We start from the raw sequence: 22,634 nt of genomic DNA, 5'->3' as shown, positions 1-22,634 counted from the left end.
TGGTGTGTGTGTGTGTGTGTGTGTGTGGTGTGTGGTGTGTGTGTGTTGTGTGTGTGTGTGTGTGTGTGTGTGTGTGTGTGTTTGTGTGTGTGTGTGTGTGTGTGTGTGTGTGTGTTGTGTGTGTTGTGTGGTGGTGTGTGTGTGTGTGTGTGTGGTGTGTGTGTGTGTGTGTGTGTGTGTGTGTGTGTGTGTGTGTGTGTGTGTGTTGTGTGTGGACCGACACTCAGACACACACACGAGTGTGTGTGTCTGAGTGTCGGAGCGCGCAGGCACAGAGTCCGACTCTTTAGCGCCTCTACGTCGACTCCTTTCTGACCTGGTTACGGCGGTGTGTGCGTGCTCGGGCTGGTTTCGGGCTGGGTTTCGCTGTGTCTCGCCGACCACGCAGCAACTAGGAAACCACATCAGTAAGCCAGCTCACACTGTCCGCTCCTCGCAGCAGCGACCCCACGCAGCATTCTCATCTGTTTGTCATTACTGGTGTCATTTTCTGGTTGCTAACAAACGCCATTGTAACACATAATCACTGATGTTCCGCTGTAACGGTGGTGGACTCGAGGGGGGGGGGTGCAGGAGCTCCAACATGCCGTTTAGGACAGAGTGAATACACATACTATACAGAGATGCTGTATGAGAAACCAATGTGAGTTGCGCAATGTAAATCTATTCTATTATACCTCAACAATGGAATTATGATCAGTAGAAATGGCCATGTCATGGAATCTTTAAAGGTGGCCAGAATTTCAGTTTAAAACAGAAAAAACTGAACTACCAAAAAAATAGTTTTTTATCAGATGGCTAACGCACTGCGTGTAGATTATAAGAAAGCATTGTCTCATAATTTCTGTAGTTTGCTCGAATATTGCACCCTCCCTTCAGTCTTGATAACTTTAATATCATTTGTTTGGACCAAGAAGTAGAGGGGAAATGATACGCCTTTGGAGTGTGTGAGCAGGGAATACACTATGCACCTTTTTAAAATGACAAAATGCATGATTGTATTTTGTGTCTTCCTCAGTATAAAACGCAGTAACTGCTACATGGTGTGGGGAGGGGAGTTCAGCAGCTCCCAGCAAACCCGAGTCAGTCAAGAGGATTTTATGATTGGCTGTCTGGTTGATTTGGACACAGGACTCATGACTTTCACTGCCAATGGAAAAGAGATCAACACTTTTTACCAGGTCAGAAAAGCTTCAACAAAGTATTAAAACAGAGCCTTTACAAAGTCTTAACTTAATAATGTAATGCAACCATGTTATGTTCCTTTCTTGCAGGTGGAGCCACACACAAAACTGTTCCCGGCTGTCTTTGTTCTTCCTTCCTGTCAGAATATGATTCAGTTCGAACTAGGCAAGCTCAAGGTCAGTCACAAGGACTCACTCCACTCAGCCAGCGCCAATCTGCAAAATCAAGGCTACAGTTACATCTGTTATGTATCTGTCTTCTTCTCTAATACATCATTTGTCTCCCTTTTCTTATCTTGCTAGAACATCATGCCGATCTCAGCCGCCATGTTCCGTAGTGAACGCAAGAACCCCGTCCCCCAGTGCCCTCCTCGACTGGACGTCCAGATGTTGACCCCCGTCATCTGGAGCCGCATGCCCAACAACTTCCTGGCTCCAGAGACAGGGCGTCTTAGTGAGAGACTGGGCTGGGTGGTGCAGTGTCAGGAGCCCCTCACCATGATGGCCCTACACATCCCAGAGGAGAACAGGTCAGAATTGTGTCCCTCTTTAAAAAAAATCTTTGGGTTAACCTTTTTTTGACTAATTGACCCAGCTAAAATATATATTTTTTCAAAGGGAGCCCTTGCCAAGACAGCAGCAATAGAGCGTACAATTTAAAATGTTGAACACATTTATCAAACATACAGTAACCACTCACACACATGTTAAACTATGACTATGCATTTATTGTAAGGAGTGGTAAAAGCAAATGTCAGCAAAATGAACCTCTTAAATTCCTCTAGGTGTATCGATATCCTGGAGCTTTCTGAACGTATGGACCTGCTGAAGTTCCACTATCACACTCTGAAGCTGTACGGCTTGGTGTGTGCTTTGGGAAACAACCGTGTGGCTCACGCTCTGTGCAGCCACGTGGACGAGTCCCAGCTCTTCTACGCCATCGAGAACACCTACCTGCCCGGACCGATGAGGAGCGGCTTCTACGACCTGCTCATCAGCATGCACCTGGAGTCTGCCAAGAGGAACCGGCTGGGAACCAACAAGGAGTTCATCGTTCCCATGACAGACCAAACACGCAGTATCACACTGTACTCGGACAAATCTGACGCTTTACCTGGGGTCGGACTCACGACATGTCTGCGCCCAAAACTGCATTTTTCTTCTGTCGGGTTTGTTGGAACGGATCAAAACATCTACACACTGAGCCCAAGCATCCCCTTACAGGTGAGTTTGAACACATTCAGCACTTAAAGGGGCCCCTTTTGGGGGTTTTCCCTTTCCTGTAGTGTGTAATATAGGTTTATGACAATGTAAGGTCTACAAAGGCTAAAATCTTAGAGTTCGGTCCAGAGGGAGTTTCTCTCCCACACAGCCTGAAAAGCCTCCATTGGATTCCTTTGTTTATTTCCATAACATACATGTAGTGACATATAACACTTGTGCTTCTACTGTATTGACTATCGCTCCAACACATTGTACGTGATTGGCTAAGGGGCGGGACATCACAGCAGAGCCAAACATGTCACAGTAGTGGCCCAAAATACAAATATGACCTGAAAATGAGCACAATAGGGCCCCTAAAGAAACTGTTGATGCAGTACTTGCATTTGTATCTACAGTACTGCATTTTTTTCATAATGTAATCTTTTTGTAGCCTCTGTCTCCTGCAATGTTGTCCGAGTGAAAAAATGGCCTCCCTTACTGGTCACCTTGATAATTGCTTAACGATTGTGGATGATATCAAGCATTCTTTGATGTAAACCTGGCCAGCAGTATTGACAAGTTTGCTTATACTTCCAGATGCTAAAGACCAAAGCCTTACAAATGCTGACTGAGGCCGTGCAAGATGGAGGTCAAGCCATGAGAGACCCTGTGGGCGGTAGTGTTGAGTTTCATTTTGTTCCAATCCTGAAGCTCATCAGTACCCTCCTCATCATGGGTGTGTTTGACGATGGAGATGTCACACACATCCTGAAGATGCTTGAGCCCGTAGTGTTCAGCGGTAAGAAAGCAGAGGAGCCTGCTGAGGAGATTGACAAATCGAAGGAAGAAAAGGAACAAAAAGCAGCCCCAGAAGTAGGAGCGGTAAAGAAAGAGGAGCATGAAGCCATGGGTGAAGAGGAAGAAGAAGAAGAAGAGGAATATGAAGATGATGGCTTGGGTGAAGAGGAGGAAGAAATGGAGGAAGAATTAGAGAAAGCTGTCGTGCCACACGGAGAAATGCAAGTGGAGACTGCGCCAGTAAATGGTGAGAAAGGCGCTGAGGAAACAGAGAAAGAAATCAAAGAGGAGAACAAAGAAGAACAGCTGGAGCAGGGACTCTTTCAGATGAAGCTACCAGAGTCTGTCAAGTTGCAGGTAGGACTTTTTAAAAGATACAAAAACTTGGTTCCTCCCAGTGATACTGTGTAACTGATTCACCTTTTTTACATTATTACATTACATTGCATTTAGCTGAGGCTTTTATCCAAAGCGACTTACAATAAGTGCATTCGACCAGGAAGATACAAACTTGAAGAAAACAGAATCATATAAGTACATCAGGTTTCATAGAGCCAAACATTTCAAGTGCTACTCAACTGGCTTTAGATAAGCCAGTCCTTTATTAGTATATAAGTGCTTTGTTAGTAATTCTATCGCTCGAAGTGGAGTCTAAAGAGATGAGTTTTCAGTCTGCGCCGGAAGATGTGTAAGCTTTCTGCTGTCCTGATTTCAATAGGGAGCTCATTCCACCATTTTGGAGCCAGGATAGCAAACCCACGTGTTTTTGCTGATGGGAACTTGGGTCCCCCTTGCAGTGCGGGTGCAGCGAGCTGTTTGGCTGTCTTGCACTATTTCGAGCATAATTAGGATTGAAATTTCTAATGTTCTCTGCGGAAGTCCGGTTTGGTTCTAATGCAAGTGGCCCCATCAGCGAACGCAGAACGGACAAAGTGGTTCTGTTCCTCTGCACCTTTTAAAGACTCACTCTCTCCAAGCAGCATTGAAGACGAAACCACTAAAGGTGAGTGGCTCTTCTGCTCCAAAGGATCCCCTGCACAAACGCGAACTCTCGCTGTGTTCTCAAAGATCTTTTTGATACACTGCCTCCGGTCTCCGGCGTTCATTATGAGACTGATACACACGAATAATTCAAAGAGATACCAAGAACAGAATATTTGATAGATTTGGAACTCTGATGATCAGAGTACAAGATGAGCTGTTCACCCCACACGGGATAGTCATTTTCAGTGATGTGACTGGTCAGCAAGTGCAAGAGTGCAGCAGAAAAGGACCACTTTGGGGATGATGTGACTTTATGAGCAAATGCGCTGGATGCTGGAGAATATAAAGCAGGGATCACCAACTACATTGTCTGTCCAAGAGCCAAAATGTATCCAATGGACGCTTTTCGCTGGAGCCACTTCTAGGCTAGACTGTCCCGCAGCTCCTTGCTCTCGGTGACTCTGTCTGTCGCAGCCGGGGGCTACTGCTGTTTGCAGGAACTAATTGGTTAACAGCTTGTTTCCTGACGGACACACACAGCGGTTGAGACCGTGCTCAGGTAGAGAACCGGTCTCCAGTCAGCACCGATGCGACTTGCGGTTTGATGGCTTGAAACCCACCCCTCACACACCGCTCCACACTCGTTGGTTTGGAACAGCACTTAATGTGGCGATGGTAGGGTGTAGGGTAGGATGAGGGCGTCGGTTTGGGATTGGGCCGTTGTACTGTGGCCGGCCGCCAGTTGACGGGTCACTGGTATAAAGGAAGTGGCTTCTGCATAGGACATTTCATTAGGTTTCTTCATCATCTTTCCTTCCGCTTGTTGTTCTTCATCTCGTCATCATCACTCCCTGATGTTTTCATACTCTGATTTTTCTCTCCTCCTCTGTGTTTGTCTCCCGGTTTGATTTTAATTTTGTTCTCGTTCCCCCTTCATCCTTCCTTATGTTTCTTCCCTCATCTCAGTCCTTCCCATCGTGACCTTTGGTCCTCTTCTCTCCTCCTACCCTATGTTTTATTTCGGCGCCTGTGTATGCATTTTTTGAAGACCCAAAGACCCAACATAACGGAAAAATGGAGTTTTTGTTGTAGAACGATTGGAAATAACCCTTTACGGTTTCATGAAATATCCTTAAAATATAATTTGACCTTGGAATTGCCCCATTTAAACTTTGGAAACAGAAATTGTCCCCACGAAACGAAATTTTGGTTAGTAAAATCCCTCCCTACCCCACCATTGGTGTCAAAAGTGGGTTTATGTCCCCCCCCAGTTTGAAAAATTACCAGAAAAAAAGCAATGTTTAGCTTTAGTTTTATCCTAAGAACGCCTAAACCTAGGCTACCAACATCAGCATTGTCCATTTTGAACCTACTTAAAAGCAACAAACTTTTGGAGCTTACCTCCTCTGGAATTTCTACACTTGGTTTTTGTATTTCTTTCTTTCTTTCAGTTTCCTCTTCTCTTTCCTCCTTCAACGTGAACCCCCTTTCTTCTTCCCTGCTTTTCTCTTCGTTTTTCCCCTAATGAAGAAGGTCTCCGAAAACTTCCTCCTTTCTGGCATGGTCTTCCTTTATCACACTCTTTACATTTTCATGCTGAGGGCTGCGGCTCGGGGATTTATAAAAAGAAGCGAGTCCCCCCGCGTTTCCATGGTGAAATGCGAGAACCGTCTCCGAGGCCTGTCCAGCCTTTTTGAGTTTTTGGGAGGAGGTTGGGGAGCTTCGTCAGGAACACGGGAGAGTGGGTGGGTGTTTGTCCACCTGGTGGCCCTGACTGATGCACCAGTTGGTCAGCTTCCTGGGCCTAAGGAGTTTTTGTTTGTCGGGCAGCGCCTGAGCGGGGTGTGTTTTTTGGCCCTTTGACAAAGATCTCCTCCCCTTCCCCCTTTAAATTGGGTGCACGCCTAACCCTCAAAAACAACATGTGTGGTGTACCATGCAAATCCACCCGTGCTGCAAGAGACCTGCGGCCTTTCAGTTCCCCTTTGGTTGATTTTGTTTTTTCGTTCATTATGTTTTGCTCAGCGCCACGTGGGAATAACATGGGTTTAACATCGCAATTAATAGAGGCTTGGACTCGAAAGCCCATATTGGGGTCCACATCCAGTGTTCGTGACGTCTCATGCCACCCCTTAGNTCCTCCCAGTGATACTGTGTAACTGATTCACCTTTTTTACATTATTACATTACATTGCATTTAGCTGAGGCTTTTGAGGAAGTTGTGTTAGCTTTCTGCTGTCCTGATTTCAATAGGGAGCTCATTCCACCATTTTGGAGCCAGGATAGCAAACCCACGTGTTCATTTATTTCCTTCAGATGTGTACTCTGCTGCAGTATTTCTGTGACTGCGAGCTACGTCACAGAGTGGAGGCCATCACTGCGTTTTCAGACCAGTTTGTCAGCCAGATACAGTCCAACCAGAGGCACCGCTACAACGAGCTGATGCTGGCCTTCACCATGAGCGCAGCCGAGACCGCCCGCAAGACCCGGGAGTTCCGCTCCCCGCCACAGGAGCAGGTACACACACACACACACACACACACACACACACACACACACACACACACACACACACACACACACACAGGCATACCGAGAAAGTACATTTATTAAATCTTTCATTTTATTAGGATTTGTTCAGTTAAGGAAAATCTCCATCCTTATAACACAGTTAGTAAATTAACTTGGAATCTACCTTTGCTTTCTGACTTACATTCTCTGGTCTTTGATGTATTTCATTTCATTATGTTAGAAAACCTGGCAAATGCGGATGAAATTATGTCAAACTGATAACTTTTCAGTGCAGCTGGTTTAAAAATGTCCTCGCTGGAAGAGAACTTACCCGAGAAATTCTCCAAAGAGCAAATCTTTTGAGAAAAGCACCATAACAATGGAATTGTTTTTTTGCTGTGTGTCTAGGTCAATATGCTCATGAACTTTAAGAACTGTTCTGAGGACGATCAGTGCCCCGTTCCTGATGAAGTCCGCGATGCTCTGCTGATTTTCCACAATTTCCTGCTGGCTCACTGTGGTCAGTGTTTATCCATACAGTATAATCAAGTCTACCAACATCTGCATCTTAAGTAAACACTGCAGATGGAGCGTTTGAATGGAAGTTACACTATCTGATTTAAAACTTCCCTTGCAGGTGTTCATATTGAAGAACAAGAAGAGGAGGAAGAGGTGGATAATTCCGTCCGTGGCCGACTGGTCCGTTTGTTGGCAAAGGTGAAAAAAGTCCGTGAGAAGAAAGTGGAGGTGGAGCCTGAGCCGCAGGAAGATAAAAAACCAAGTGAGTCTCTCTTCTTCTACATGTCACATACATCTGGAATAAGACTGCATTGTGTCACGGTTTCTCTGGAGATATTAGAAATATTCCTTTTGTAAAGTGACACTTTCTTTCTAAAGCACTTTGAATTGCCTTGTGTTGAAAGGGGCTATATAAATAAACGTGCCTTGCCTTGCCTTACGTTTCCACAGTCACTTTAAATATGGTGTCTTCAGTATGAACGCTTAACTCTATGTTCTTTGTATCCCAGGCACATTGCAGGAGCTGATTTCTCATACAATGATCCATTGGGCCCAGGAGGCTTTCATCCAGAACCCAGAGCTCGTGCGCATGATGTTTAGCCTTCTCCACAGACAGTATGATGGGCTGGGTGAGCTCATGCGTGCCCTTCCCAAAGCCTACACCATCAACGGCGTGTCAATTCACGACACCATGGACCTGCTAGAGTGCTTGGGCCAGATCCGCTCACTGCTTATTGTCCAGATGGGTCCCGAAGAGGAGAGGCTAATGATTCAAAGCATCGGGTCATTATAACATCTTAATTATTTCTGAATATCTTGCCTTAAAGTGAATTCCTAGATAACTACATGTGACAGAAACTGAACTTAAAGTTTGTCTTCCTTAGAAACATCATGAGTAACAAAGTTTTCTATCAACACCCCAACTTGATGCGAGCTCTGGGCATGCATGAGACTGTCATGGAGGTCATGGTTAATGTCCTTGGCGGCGGGGACTCCAAGGTATGTTTTTTCATCTGCTTAACTTCGTTTTAAATATCCTCAATACACAGAAACACTTTGCTTAGTATTCCCACAAAGTGATACAATGAGATAGATAGATGTTACGCTACTTAACCTTACATGTATAACATTCTTCCTCCAACAGGAGATCAGATTCCCTCGAGTGGTGACGAACTGCTGCCGCTTTCTCTGCTACTTCTGTCGCATCAGTCGTCAAAATCAGCGCTCTATGTTCGACCACCTCAGCTACCTTCTACAGAACAGTGGCATCGGCCTTGGTGATTGTCTTTATCGGCTTTATTATTGATGCTCTTGAAGTGTGAGCTGTCATTAAGCTGGACATTTTCTGCTGTTCTTTAGGAATGCGAGGCTCCACCCCCTTGGACGTGGCTGCAGCCTCTTGTATCGACAACAACGAGCTAGCATTGGCTCTCCAAGAGCAAGACCTAGAAATGGTAAAAACCGTCAACACGTACCAAACAAGCATTGTTCAAACTTCGTCAATGCTTAAATACACTGTTATATTTCCAGGTGGTGAAATATTTAGCAGGATGTGGACTTCAGAGCTGTCCAATGCTGCTGTCTAAAGGCTACCCTGACATTGGCTGGAACCCTTGTGGTGGAGAGAAATACCTCGACTTTCTTCGTTTTGCTGTTTTTGTCAACGGTCGGATATTTTTTTAAATGGCTAAATGATGCAATATTCCAATTTCTATTGCCCTGATTTCAAATAAATACATATTTTTTCTCCCTTTATAACAGTTAGTACGTTGTTCTTCCCTCTACAGGAGAGAGCGTAGAAGAGAATGCCAACGTGGTGGTACGTCTCCTCATTCGCAGGCCTGAGTGCTTCGGTCCAGCTCTGAGAGGCGAGGGTGGTAATGGTCTGCTGGCTGCGATTGAGGAAGCCATCAAAATATCTGAGGACCCTGCAAGGGATGGCCCTAGTGTTAAGAAGGATAGACGCTTTCCCATGTAAGAGTTATTAGCTTTGGCTTAACGGCCTTCTGATCGTATTTAACGAGGTGCCAAAGTGTGCATTACCTCCCCCCGGCGTTTGATAAAGAGCCACAATGTTTTTTTTTTTCTGGTAGGTTTGGAGGAGAGGAGCAGCAGGAGGAGAACAAGGTGCACCTAGGAAATGCCATCATGTCCTTCTACTCTGCCCTTATTGATCTGCTGGGACGCTGTGCTCCAGAGATGCATGTAAGAGAACACTGGGGTTTTCAAAATGGTTGAAGAAAGGAAGGAAGATGCAGGGATAGGGCAACTAGATTCAAATGTTTATTTGTGTCTCTGCAGTTGATCCAGGCTGGTAAGGGTGAGGCTCTGAGGATCAGGGCCATTCTGAGGTCTCTGGTCCCTATTGAGGATCTGGTGGGAGTCATCAGCCTTTCTGTTCAGATTCCTTCGTTTGGAAAAGGTAAACACTTGGGAAAACATTTGACATTTATACATTTCAATTGTTACATTTGAACATTGGATCTCTTCTATCCGACTTTTCACATTCACAATGATTTATCTTAAATGTTTTTTTTGTGTCGTGCTTAGACAACAGCATCATTGAACCAAAGATGTCAGCCAGCTTCGTGCCGGATCACAAGGCTCCCATGGTTCTGTTCCTGGACAGAGTGTACGGTATTGACAACCAGGATTTCCTGCTCCATGTGCTGGAGGTGGGCTTTCTGCCTGACATGAGGGCTGCTGCCTCTCTGGACACGGTGAGCATCACAACATTTACAAACATACGTATATGGGCTTTGGGAAGAAGAATATTCATATTACTGTCGGACTTAATTCACCAATTTCTGTCCATCAGGCTGCTTTCTGCACCACAGAGATGGCCCTGGCTTTGAACCGCTACCTGTGTTCTGCTGTGTTGCCACTCATCACTAAGTGTGCACCGCTCTTCGCTGGCAGTGACCACAGAGCCATAATGATCGACTCCATGTTGCACACGATCTACCGGCTGTCTCGTGGTCGAGCCTTCACAAAGGCGCAAAGAGACATCATTGAAGAGTGCCTCATGGCTCTGTGCAAGTGAGTTCAACCTCCTGGCAAATGTTGTTTTGTAATCAAACATATCCAAGGTTATATTGAATGTGTTTTTCTTTTCGTCAGACATCTACGTCCATCCATGCTTCAGCACCTGCTGAGACGGCTGGTGTTTGATGTGCCCATTCTCAATGAGTACGCCAAAATGCCACTGAAGGTATGAGCACTTTAAAACCTGTTAAAACGATTAAAACACGACTCTTCTTGTATTAATGTTTACTTTCCCTTTTTGTTTACATCATGCAGCTTTTGACCAACCACTATGAGCGTTGTTGGAAGTATTATTGCCTCCCTAATGGTTGGGCCAACTTTGGACTGGCATCAGAAGAGGAGCTGCATCTGACCCGCAAACTGTTCTGGGGCATCTTTGAATCGCTAGCACACAAGGTGAAGCAACAGCTATATGAGTGTTTCTTTTTCAGTTGATCAGAATCAGAATACCTTTCTTAGTCCCACAGAGGGGAAATGTGTGTAGTTACAGCAGGAAAAAGAGCCACTGACAGCTTAATGTTACATATGTTAAATATGTGACATGCATTTAAAAAAAAGTACTAAGTTATGATATAATAAAAAATATAATAAAAAGTTACATAATTTAAAAAAATACACATCCTGTAAAAGTTCTTAGGATTTAGCAGCCATGTATATATTACACAGTTATTAACGGCATCTATATATATTGCACATCTAGCACATATTGCACATAGGTGGTTGGTATTTAACAGCAGCAAGTTACACAAAATACACACCTTGTAACAGTTCTAAGGATTTAGCAGCCAGATATATATTACACAGTTATTAACGGCATTTATATATTGCACATATTGCACATAGTTTGTTGGTATTTAGCAGCAAGGGGGTGATATAGTCTGTGTTGTGGTGTGTGTGGGGGGGTCAACTTATTATGGTATGAGCATATTTTAATTCATTCATTTACATTTTGATTTCAGAAATTTGATGCTGAGATTTTCAAGATTTCAATGCCGTGCATTTGCGCCATTGCTGGAGCCATTCCTCCAGACTATGTGGACGCCAGCTACTCCTCCAAAACGGAGAAAAAGGCATCAGTCGATGCAGAGGGGAACTTTGATCCTAAACCAGTAGAGACCACAAAGTGAGAGGACTTTTATAACTCCTAAGACATCGACATCTCAAATAATAATGATATGTCTCATAATGAGCTAAAGCTAAATTCACTGATTCTCTCTCCAATCACAGCACCATCATCCCTGAAAGGCTGGATCCCTTTATCAACAAATATGCTGAATATACACATGATAGATGGGCCTTTGAGAAGGTAGAACAACTTCCTATTATTCTTCAGCTATTTCAGGATCAACATTTGTGTTTAGTTTCAACAGCTAAGAATGCATTATATTTGTAAGCTGTAACACAATGTTAAACTTGTTTCTATGTTTTAGATCCAGAATAACTGGTCATACGGTGAGGTGCTGGAGGAAAATGCAAAAACTCATCCCATGCTCAGACCCTACAAAACCTTCTCAGAAAAGGTAGGTTTACAGTCGTGTTCGGCGTTAACGCATATAAAGCGTCCCTGGTCATGATCACACTGACTCTTTCTTCTGGCAGGACAAAGAGATCTACCGTTGGCCAATCAAAGAGTCGGTCAAAGCCATGCTTGCGTGGGAGTGGAACCTAGATAAAGCCAGAGAGGACGAAGAGTCTGATAAGAAGAAGACGACAGTATCTCGAAAAATCTCCCAGACAGCTCAGGTATGAAGCAGTTGTATACATGTACTTATAAACCTAATATCTCAGCCATTGTTTTTTATTGTACAGTATTTAATGATAGGTATTTTTGTTGTAGGCAACCTATGACCCAAGCCAGGGCTACAGTCCACAGCCCATTGAGGTCACACACATGGCTCTTTCAAGAGACCTACAGGTAAATATTGAACCTTCTGTGCTGTTATCTTAGTTTCTGATCCTTATTCATAGTTTATATTTGTTCACAGTCTATGGCAGAGCAACTGGCAGAAAACTACCACAACACCTGGGGGCGTAAGAAAAAGTTGGAAATACAGTCCAAAGGTAAGATATATTTGTCTGGAGAAGGGGACCTAGACGTATAGAAACTGAGAGATTTGGCTTTCTGGATGAGTTTAGATTGTGCCTCTGTTTGTTGTAGGCGGTGGGACACATCCTCTGCTGGTGCCCTATGACACTCTCACGGCCAAAGAAAAGGCACGAGACAGAGAGAAGGCGTATGAAATGCTCAAGTTCCTGCAGCTCAATGGTTATGCTTGCACAAGGTAATAATGCAGAAGAACAATTATCAGGGAACTGTATTTTTGTGTTTATTCTAATTGATTAACTCTGATTACATATTTTCTGTTTAATATGTTAATTGTGTGGCCACAGCGGATAATACCCAGAGTACCTGGCCCTTTACATGACATACATTTAATTAGAGTATTGATACAGATGAAAGTGAAAGCAGTCAAAAGTGGATGATACAAAGCAGAAAGACTGGATGGATGAAGCTGTGCACATTTGAAGCTGTTTCAAAGCATACAATTGCCAAAGTATATTTTCTATAAAGTGCTTTATTTACTATATTTTAAAAACACTTACAGAACAACAAATCATTAAAAGATATTCAAAGTTTTCGGTATATCCTTCTGTTTATGATCCTACATTTTTGACTGTATGTGGGAAATCTTTCATTAAATTCAAGCACAAAGCGTTAAACTGTGTTTCACTTCAGGGGCCTGAAAGATATGGAGTCTGACATCTCATCCATCGAGAAGAGATTCGCTTACGGTTTCCTTCAGAAGCTGCTGAAATGGATGGAAATTGCCCAGGAGTTCATCGCCCATCTTGGTACTGTGGAGCATGAATGAAGAGCATATCCTGTCACATCTGATAGTATCCCAATAGTTAGACTAATACAATTGTATCGTATTTTGCAAATGTGTTTCACAGAGGCTGTGGTAAGCAGTGGACGAGTGGAAAAGTCTCCTCATGAGCAGGAAATCAAATTCTTTGCCAAGGTGAGTGTATTGTGAAAAGCTCGTGTTGCCACAGTTTTTAAGGACCAACTTGTCCTCATCTGTGTACTAAGTGTGAAAACTCCCTATTTTCAGATCTTGATGCCTCTAATCAACCAATATTTCAAAAACCACTGCCTCTACTTCTTGTCGACACCTGCTAAAGTTCTGGGTAGTGGTGGACATTCTTCCAACAAGGAGAAGGAGATGATTGCGAGGTGATCTCTCTTTGATATACTGCAGATGTCACCTAAACATGATTTGCCCTTTTTTCCTTTCATATAACTTTCCCTCTTTCCTCAAAAATCTATTTTTTCTTGTATTTCCCTTTCCTTCCTTTTCTTCCCTTCCCTTTATAGTATCTTCTGTAAAATGTCCGCTCTGGTGAGGCACAGAGTTTCTCTCTTTGGTAAGATGTTTGTCTCTCAACATCAATCTTTCTGAATCTTTTCAATCTTTTCTGTGTTTCTCATGTGTGGCTGTAATGTATTTTTCCATCACTCAGATGAAAGCAAGTGGCGTGACAGTATGTGATGATCTGAATGTTTTGTTAACAAGCATATGTGTATTTGCAGGAACGGACGCTTCGGCTATTGTTAACTGTCTTCACATTCTGGCTCGGTCATTGGATGCAAGGTTTAGTATTTTTTTATTTCCTCACAAGATGCATAAAGCCATTAGGATAAAAGTGTTTTTGTTTTTCATTATATTCTTTGTTATTTGCCTTATTAGGACAGTAATGAAGTCAGGGCCGGAGATTGTGAAAGCGGGGCTGCGGTCATTCTTTGAGAGTGCTGCAGATGACATAGAGAAGATGGTAGAGAATCTCAAACTGGGCAAAGTATCCAAAGGCAATCAGGTAATAGAAGAGCAACATGTTTCAAAATGGTCCTACCCCCAACTTCTGCAAATTAGTTTCTAATCATTATACCTTAACTATCCTAAGACCATGTTCATATATTCTCTTTTATAGCAAGTGAAAGGTGTGTCCCAGAACATCAACTACACAACCATCGCCCTGCTGCCGGTGCTCACCTCCCTGTTCGATCACGTCGCTCAGCACCAGTTTGGAGATGATGTCATGCGTGAGTGCTTTCACATGAGCACATTTCTGCTCTGTTTATTTATTTATGTATCCTTGCTTTACATGTCTCTGTTTCTATCATACAGTGGATGATCTTCAGATGTCATGCTATCGAATCATGTGTAGCATCTACTCTCTTGGGACTGTCAAGAATCCACATGTTGAGAGGTAATTCCATATCTTCATACATTGAAATCTGTAACGTTATTTAGAAGGAATCCTCAGGAGAATTTCGTTGAACACTCGTGTTTGCATTTACAGGCAGAGGCCAGCTCTAGGGGAGTGTTTGGCTCACCTTGCAGCAGCGATGCCAGTGGCCTACCTAGAGCCCAATCTAAATGAATTCAATGCTTTCTCTGTTTACACCACAAAGACACCGAGGGAGAGAGCCAGTGAGTGCTTTGCCCTTCCCTCAGCAGCATTTACTGACAACGTCTTGTTTCTGAATTGAATTAATGTATCTTCCTGTTTCTGAATTGAATTAATGTTGTTCCTGTTTCTGAGTTGAATTAATGTATCTTCCTGTTTCTGAATTGAATTAATGTATCTTCCTGTTTCTGAATTGAATTAATGTATCTTCCTGTTTGTGAATACCAAAGTCTTGGGCCTTCCTAATGAGGTCCATGAGCTATGTCCAGACATTCCTGAGCTGGACGCTCTACTCAAGGAGATCGGGGACCTGGCAGAGTCAGGGGCCCGGTACACAGAGATGCCTCATGTGATTGAAATCACTCTGCCCATGCTGTGTAACTACCTGCCTCGCTGGTGGGAGAGAGGACTGGAGAACTTCCCTGATATGGAGTGCCAGATCTGCACAGATGTCACATCCGAACATCTCAATCAGCTGCTTGGCAGCATCATGAAAATTGTAGTCAACAACTTGGGTATTGATGAAGCCTCTTGGATGAAGAGGTTGGCTGGTGAGTTTCTTTGTATCCTCTATTAGGTAGAAACACTGTATACCTCACAGTGTACGCCTGAGTGAGTTTTGGGGCAAGTTAGATAACGCCATTTTCTTTCTCTTTTAGTGTTTTCACAGCCCATTGTCAGCAGAGCAAAGCCAGAAATGCTCAAGTCCCACTTCATCCCTACAATGGAGAAGCTGAAAAAACGCACTTCAAAGGTGGTGGCTGAGGAAGACCATTTGCGGATGGAGGGGAAATCAGAGGGAGATGAGGAAGACGGCACTATACGTGATGAGTTTGCTGTCCTCTGCAGAGACTTGTATGCGCTCTACCCTCTGCTTATTCGCTACGTGGACAACAACAGGTACATTACAATCAGGAACATATCACACATTTTGAACTGTGAATCCTGCCTGCTAGTGACAGAAATAAAACACAATGCACATATCCGTTCAATCATTCTTCATAAGCCACACTTGTTGCGCCTCTGGGGAGCCTTAAAGTTATTTGTTCTGCAGGGCAAGATGGCTGACATGCCCAGACCCAGATGCAGAGGAGCTCTTCCGAATGGTTGGAGAGGTCTTTATTTTCTGGTCCAAATCTCATGTGAGTACAGTATGTCCCCTTGCCTTTAAATTCAGCCATATGCTGCTACGTGCATCCTTTACTGTATTATTTCCATTTCTCTCTCCATTGTAGAACTTCAAACGAGAGGAACAGAACTTCGTGGTGATGAATGAGATCAATAACATGTCATTCCTCACCGCTGACAGCAAGAGCAAAATGAGCATGGTGAGTTAAAGAAAGGCAGAACCAGCGCTGCTGTGAAGCTGCTATAGTGTCAGATCTTAAATCAGGTATATTGCCTTACAACTGTAGTTTTTTTTTTTACCCTTGTTATCATAATTTCAAGATTTAGTTACAACCATTTTCAGCCAGGTGTAATGGCCATTAATTAAGCTATTATAACCCATAGTATGGCTGTAAAAAATAATATTGTATCACAGACTATAATCAAAGAAATACATCTTAAAAAGAAAGGCACAGACATCTTAACCAGGTGGTTAATAACCCTGCTGTTTTTTTTTTTGTTATATTCTTTAATATCCTTTTTATTGAACTTGGTTAACAAAGCAAAGCCTCCTACAACTTACGGAGGTTGATTTTAAGTCGCATTTTTTCGAACAATAGCAGTTGTGTTAACAATATTCTCTCTTTGGCTGTCCTTTGTCCTCTTCTTTTGGGTTGCGGCTGGGTTTCCAGGGCGGGGACTCAGAGGTTAGACTTTGTTCCTGCACGACCGCTGTGCTGACCGCATGGCACCTCACTTTGGGGGAGCTTTTCATCAACCTCTCCAGCACACTGGCACATCTGATCCACATATAGCGCATCCACAAACACAAAAAGTACACTGTCACTCAGACACACACAAAGATATCCACATTCCCTCCAGGGAAACATGATCTGGGACAACTAATTCAAATGCTTTTTCTGTACACGCAGCGGTATCTGCTTAGTCATGAATACCTTGCAGTCTATTCAGAGTGTAACAGTTGAGAATTTGTCATTGCTATAAATACAAAGGTATACATATTAATAGAATATGAAAATCCTTGCTAGAAGTCTCTTCAAAGGAGCAACAGATGGAGTTTGGATCCACTTACACTGTCATTAGTTTTGTTATACCCCAGTGTACCAACACACAGTCCTAGAATGGATCACTCCATGTCACACACAACTGATTTATCTCTGCTTGATATATCATATACAATTTGTTTTATAGAAAAATGTATGATTGTGCAATAGGACGAATCACACATTATTCTCATAACGGATCACTGGACAAATGGGCAGGCCCCATCTGTGGGCCATCCCCAGTCCTGCCAGTGTGTGAGGGGGGGAGTCTGGAGGCGCTTGATGAAAGTACTCAGCTGTAGATTTGGGCTCATGGCACTGGGCTTTACACCGAGCCCGAGGCGGCAGTGAAAGCACAGTGCCATCATCCTGTCACTGAGTTTGCTCTTTTCTGATCTTAGTTGAGGTGGAATCTTCTAGTATGTCTTTTGTTTCTTTTTCGTTGAAGGATAGTTGACCTGTAGCTTCTGTAATGCAGCTTTTTGCCACTAGGGGATGATGTTAGTCTTCTCTGTGCTCTTTCTTCTCTCCTCCCTGGAAATGCCATGGCACATCATGGCTTAGTTTCCTTTTACACTCCCTAGTATCCACACTAACACATGACTTGATGCTTAATTTCACTGAAGCAGATTTTCCATGAAACTATTTCTTGGGTTCCCTCTTTAGAATGTGCTCAAAATCACCATGAACCTAACCAATACATTAATTCACTCTTTTCTATATTATTCCCCAAAATGCTTTGCACCCTGTTTCCTCTAAACTAGGCTTCCATAACACACTTGTGTCTGGCACTGAATTAAAGCAGGAGCAGTGGATGATGCACATCTGGCACTGATAGTGTTTGTTTTAACTTGGATAGGGGGGCATAGGGCCTCAGGGATTGACTTGATAAGACATGTCTTACAACGAGAACCCAACAAACACCCCCAATTAAGATATTGCCGATAGAAAGCCTGTAACCGGGCTCTTCTGTACACTTTTCACCTTAATGTATGAGTCTGAATTTTGATTTCAATTCATCAAAGGACTACATTCTAGCCATTATTCATACACGGCTAGCTAAGGGAATACATACTCGAGTCGCTATAAACAACACCATAATAGCCAACATGGGATTTTGTGGATAATTAGCTGCTTTTAGTTCTTTCTAGCAGCAATATGAGTATCAATATCTCATTAATACAGTTGCTACTTCTTAATTTCTCTTAATTTCTCCTGTAACTTTACAATCTACACTTTTCTGTGTGGTTGCTGATGAGAAATACCAAGTAATAATACATTTGAACTGGTCAGATATAAACACGGTTCATAGTGTATTTAAAATATTGCCTTTTTGTTAGAGATATTGAGAATTGGGGGAAATTAATTCCTAAAACCTGAGTTTTGACCCGTACAATTCTATGGCTCGAATAGAAATACCATGTGACTTGTTCACGGAAATGCATTTATACATTGTATGCTCTCACATTCATTTGCACATCTCGGAGGACTCCAGAAAGAGCAGATAACAGAAGGACTGAACTGTCACAGAAACAGAGTAGGAGCTCAGGAGCACAGCGTGTGTGTTATTAACAGCCTGAACACTAATAGGTCTAACTCTAATTTCAAGAATTGTCTAATTGTGTGCTGTAACTTCATCTAATATTTTAATCTTTGAAGAAGGGCTGCTGTTGTTACAACATTTAATTTCACAACTAAAGAAAAACCCAGGAGTTTGTTTTAGATATTTATCATGTTCATGGAATGCTGAATGGAGTGTCACTTGTTTTCTGTTGCATGTTGTTTCAATGTAATTTCACTGATTTTGTTTCTTATAAGACCCATTCCCTTTCCCAAAGCCAGCTATTTTCCCACGTTGCCCACACATTTTCACAAAACCCTCTACTTACCAGTCTGAGCTCAGAGAAACAACTACTTAAATATTTGGGGAATTACAAATACAACGTTTTTCTATTGACAGTAACATGTTTTAAAAGCCAAGTGAATTTAGCTGGGTATTTCTACGCGGGGAGATCTACTGTTTGCATACTTTCCTATTGAAGCTTGCAGAACTGTATAGTCATTACTAAAAGGTAGGAGGATGTTCATTGTGTTAAAACAATCACCTAGCTTTGTCATAGATTTAAAATAATGTCATTGTCATACATCATACTGTATGTGATGTACAGTAATATACTGTACATGGAATCAGCTGCATATTTTCTCTTGTGGTGTTCCAGTCGTTTCTAGGTTAAACTGGAGAGGGCTTATATCCATTTAATGACTGCCTGGCATTGAATCAATGGTGTAATGTATTTCGATTCAAAGCAGTGGTAACTGTCGTTTCATACCTCTGGCATTTTATCAGATGCTGTGAATGCTTTCTGGTTATCGTCCCTTTTCTCAGGGTGGAGGCTCAGATACGGAGCGTACCAAGAAGAAGAGACGTGGAGACCGTTACTCAGTGCAGACTTCACTTATTGTGGCTGCCTTGAAAAAGATGCTCCCCATAGGCCTCAACATGTGCTCTCCCGCCGATCAGGAGCTTATCAACTTGGCCAAGATCCGATACTCCTTGGTAGTTTGATATTACTTTAAATGAACTTGATTAGTGTAAGCTTCTGTTGTCTGACTTTTAACCCCTGTTGTAGCCTTAGCAAAGTAACCATTCCACTTTTTAACAGTTTTACCTCCCAAACCATTTTTTAGGAGGACAATGGTTGATAAACGTTTTACTTTTCAGAGAGACACTGATGAAGAAGTTAGAGAGTTCCTGCAGAACAACCTTCATCTTCAGGGCAAGGTATAGCTCCTGTGCTGTAAGCTCTTTAGTGTTGGAATCTCATTTGTGATACATAAGCAGAATACATATCAGGAAGCTCTGTATCCCTTTGTTTGGGAAAGGTGGACAACCCGTCGATGCGCTGGCAGATGGCTCTCTACAAGGTGATGGCAGGGAAGGCTGAAGATGCTGACGCTCCGATGAAAGTTGTCAAAAGAGTGCAGGAGGTTTCTGCTGTCCTCTATCACCTTGAAGTGGTGAGTTATTCTCAACCATACCGGTCTTTACTTAAGATGCATACAGTCTCTCTAGATAGGAGCATTCCCCATATTCTACTTGTTGTTTTTCAATAAATGAATGGCAGGCTGTTCAACTCATCCCTTAGGAGTGTCAGACATGGCAAAGGGTTGTTGTCAATATGATGGCACTTGACTTCGTATTTATTTCTATTGTTTATGTTTTTTGTTTTCTTTGTACTGTTTCTGTTCAGATTTTACGTAAAAAGCGTTTTTGAGCATTAGGAAAAGTGCTATAAAAATCCCATGTATTATTATTATTATTTCATTCTTTTTAGTTTATTTGATTTAAGTATTTCTGATTATGATAACTTTTCACTGGAATCATATCTTAAATGATGAAATATGAAAACTGTAGTAATTGGATGGATGGATGGAAAACTGTAGTAATTGGTGTTGAGGGGGAAATCAGTCAAAAAATGACCTAATACTTTTCCTGCAGTACATTAAAAGTAACCATAGGAATTGTTTGGCCACTCTGCCAATGACTCCCTCCTCTATGACAGACGGAGCACCCGTTTAAATCCAAGAAGATGGTGTGGCACAAACTGTTGTCTAAGCAGAGGCGCAGGGCGGTGGTCGCTTGCTTTAGGATGACACCTCTATACAACATTCCCAGGTTAGTGAAGCATATCAAGGTCACAAGTGGGGTGTTGAAAAAATAAGTGTTTCAGATGTTTAAAAGTGCAAATACAAGTTGTTTATGGTTTTTTGTTTCTTTGCATTGCAGGCACAGAGCTTCAAACATGTTCCTGGAGGGATACAAACGCAACTGGCTTCACTCGGAGGGTTACTCGTTTGAAGACAGGATGATAGATGACTTATCTGTGAGTGTTATCTAACATCTGTTTGATCTTGAATAGTGTTTTTTTTTTCTCTGACATTACTTGCTCTCCTTGTGCATCCCAGAAAGCGATGGAGCAAGAAGAAGGAGATGAAGAGGAAGAAAGAGAAACGAAGCCAGATCCCCTCCACCAGCTTATTCTGCATTTCAGTCGTACTGCTCTTACAGAAAAGAGGTTGGATAGATCATGGCTTTTACTTAACTGAAATGCTGGGATGTGGTTTAAACACAGGGTGGTAGGTTGTTGACCAACTCTCTTCTCTTGTCTTCACTTCAGTAAACTTGATACAGATCATCTGTATATGGCATATGCAGATATTATGGCGAAGGTGAGTGACAAAGGGTTTTGACCATAGAACTAAAACTAGTTGACTTATCACTTAGCTGTTCAAGAGTGAATCAAAGTCAGACTATTTTGATAATCGATTAACCATAAGAGTAATTATTCATGAACAAATAGCAAAAAAATGCTGTTTTCAGCCTCTCAAGAGATTTCCTTTTTCTTTGTTCTCTAACAAAACAAGACATTAACTTCATTTACAAATACTTCCCTTGATCTTTGAGAAACTAGAATGACATTTTTTTTCTATTTCTGATATTTTATGGACTGAATTCTAAATAATAATTGACAGATTAATCAATAATGAAAGTCATTGTTGGTTGCAGCTCCATTTGACTATGCTCTAAGATCGTTTTTCTTGTCTCCATCTATGTAGAGTTGCCATATTGGTGAGGAAGAAGAAGGAGGAGAGGAAGTGGTGGAAAATGCGGAGGATGAGCTGCCATTTGAGGTGCGACAAACAGAACTGGTAATGGGCGGCGAGGGGGGCAAGGGACCAGGAACACAGAGGAGCGGTAGCTCTCAACGCATTGAGTGACCTCATCATCAGAACATTACTCCACAAGCACATCTCTCTCTCTCTCTCTCTGTCTCTCTCTTTTATTTATGTTGTCTGTTCTGTCTGCTCGTCGTCTCTTCTGTTAGTAAGTTCTGCTTCATTCATTGTGATTTTATTCAGCTCGAAACTTGAAGCTCCAATCCAGATTTTTTATTACTGCATCAAATACCATTTGTACCCTAATCTCTTTAAATCATACTTTCGGGACAAAACCGTACAATTATAACACTCACTAGACATGTGTACATTTAAGGTTAAAAGTTTCAGAAGACCCATTGGTCCTGTTTGCCTCAAATCTGGATTGGGTCTAATAAGATTCAATTAAATTAATGTTTTAACATCAACAAAGTTAACTATTAACTAATGATAATCACACTAATAATCATCACTCTAATAATAATTCACTTCGAAATCAGCTATCAACTTGATAGACGTGTAAACCACTTTGGAAAACGTTATGAAAAATGAAGCAATGTGTAAGAAAAAGAAGCTCAAATGTTTCTGTTCCCCCATGGCCTAACCCACTGTCCCTTCCTCGAGTTTTTTACTTTACAGCTCAAAGAATTTCAGTGTACTGGCAGGGCTTTTTAACTTTGAAGGAAACGCCAGCTGCTACATTCCTTGTGACAAGTTTAGGAGTCGCAGACACCTTCTGAGACACCCAGTGCTGACTTCCCTCTCTAATGCAGCTGAAATATTAAAACAGATTTCTGTTTGTTTGACCATAAGCTATTTTCATGCTTTGTCAACGCATATTGTTTCTTTAAAACACTAAAAAAATATTTGTATATTTAAAAAACCCTTGAGTGTGAGGGCTGATATCAAACTGGGGAGTTAGACATGCTAAAACTAAAAAGGCTTGAGATGATATTAGATGTTTTTAGAAGCCTTTCAAATTCAAATCTTTACTGAGAGTGATTTTGAATGTTATCTAACGCAAACTCAC

The 22,634-nt window shown here is 42.3% G+C and overlaps 1 protein-coding gene across 1 annotated transcript in view; it reads left to right on the top strand.

Moving 5' to 3' along the window:
- Positions 1–22,634, top strand: part of ryr1a (ryanodine receptor 1a (skeletal)) — a gene marked incomplete at its 3' end in the record, with an annotated part of 53,425 nt that overhangs the window by 13,967 nt on the left and 16,824 nt on the right. The window contains exons 32-80 of the mRNA XM_010797268.1: positions 1,019–1,181; positions 1,275–1,361; positions 1,488–1,714; positions 1,970–2,408; positions 2,985–3,542; positions 6,486–6,686; positions 7,089–7,200; positions 7,318–7,461; positions 7,709–7,982; positions 8,084–8,198; positions 8,344–8,476; positions 8,559–8,653; positions 8,730–8,865; positions 8,987–9,173; positions 9,293–9,404; positions 9,501–9,621; positions 9,750–9,919; positions 10,018–10,238; positions 10,320–10,410; positions 10,500–10,640; positions 11,204–11,367; positions 11,472–11,550; positions 11,675–11,764; positions 11,844–11,987; positions 12,082–12,159; positions 12,230–12,305; positions 12,403–12,526; positions 12,982–13,097; positions 13,200–13,267; positions 13,361–13,482; positions 13,624–13,673; positions 13,840–13,900; positions 13,997–14,123; positions 14,238–14,349; positions 14,435–14,516; positions 14,610–14,740; positions 14,948–15,268; positions 15,377–15,617; positions 15,772–15,859; positions 15,953–16,045; positions 16,517–16,531; positions 19,275–19,445; positions 19,611–19,670; positions 19,772–19,906; positions 20,452–20,564; positions 20,676–20,772; positions 20,855–20,964; positions 21,067–21,118; positions 21,506–21,598. Of these exons, the coding sequence (XP_010795570.1) occupies positions 1,019–1,181; positions 1,275–1,361; positions 1,488–1,714; positions 1,970–2,408; positions 2,985–3,542; positions 6,486–6,686; positions 7,089–7,200; positions 7,318–7,461; positions 7,709–7,982; positions 8,084–8,198; positions 8,344–8,476; positions 8,559–8,653; positions 8,730–8,865; positions 8,987–9,173; positions 9,293–9,404; positions 9,501–9,621; positions 9,750–9,919; positions 10,018–10,238; positions 10,320–10,410; positions 10,500–10,640; positions 11,204–11,367; positions 11,472–11,550; positions 11,675–11,764; positions 11,844–11,987; positions 12,082–12,159; positions 12,230–12,305; positions 12,403–12,526; positions 12,982–13,097; positions 13,200–13,267; positions 13,361–13,482; positions 13,624–13,673; positions 13,840–13,900; positions 13,997–14,123; positions 14,238–14,349; positions 14,435–14,516; positions 14,610–14,740; positions 14,948–15,268; positions 15,377–15,617; positions 15,772–15,859; positions 15,953–16,045; positions 16,517–16,531; positions 19,275–19,445; positions 19,611–19,670; positions 19,772–19,906; positions 20,452–20,564; positions 20,676–20,772; positions 20,855–20,964; positions 21,067–21,118; positions 21,506–21,598 (6,940 nt within the window). The remainder of the gene's footprint in view (positions 1–1,018; positions 1,182–1,274; positions 1,362–1,487; positions 1,715–1,969; positions 2,409–2,984; positions 3,543–6,485; positions 6,687–7,088; positions 7,201–7,317; positions 7,462–7,708; positions 7,983–8,083; positions 8,199–8,343; positions 8,477–8,558; positions 8,654–8,729; positions 8,866–8,986; positions 9,174–9,292; positions 9,405–9,500; positions 9,622–9,749; positions 9,920–10,017; positions 10,239–10,319; positions 10,411–10,499; positions 10,641–11,203; positions 11,368–11,471; positions 11,551–11,674; positions 11,765–11,843; positions 11,988–12,081; positions 12,160–12,229; positions 12,306–12,402; positions 12,527–12,981; positions 13,098–13,199; positions 13,268–13,360; positions 13,483–13,623; positions 13,674–13,839; positions 13,901–13,996; positions 14,124–14,237; positions 14,350–14,434; positions 14,517–14,609; positions 14,741–14,947; positions 15,269–15,376; positions 15,618–15,771; positions 15,860–15,952; positions 16,046–16,516; positions 16,532–19,274; positions 19,446–19,610; positions 19,671–19,771; positions 19,907–20,451; positions 20,565–20,675; positions 20,773–20,854; positions 20,965–21,066; positions 21,119–21,505; positions 21,599–22,634) is intronic.

This window comes from Notothenia coriiceps, unplaced genomic scaffold, assembly GCF_000735185.1.
Source record: "Notothenia coriiceps isolate Sejong01 unplaced genomic scaffold, NC01 NC01_scaffold00037650, whole genome shotgun sequence".
Classification (NCBI taxonomy): Eukaryota; Metazoa; Chordata; class Actinopteri; order Perciformes; family Nototheniidae; genus Notothenia; species Notothenia coriiceps.
This window is presented reverse-complemented; position numbering and strand designations above follow the sequence as displayed.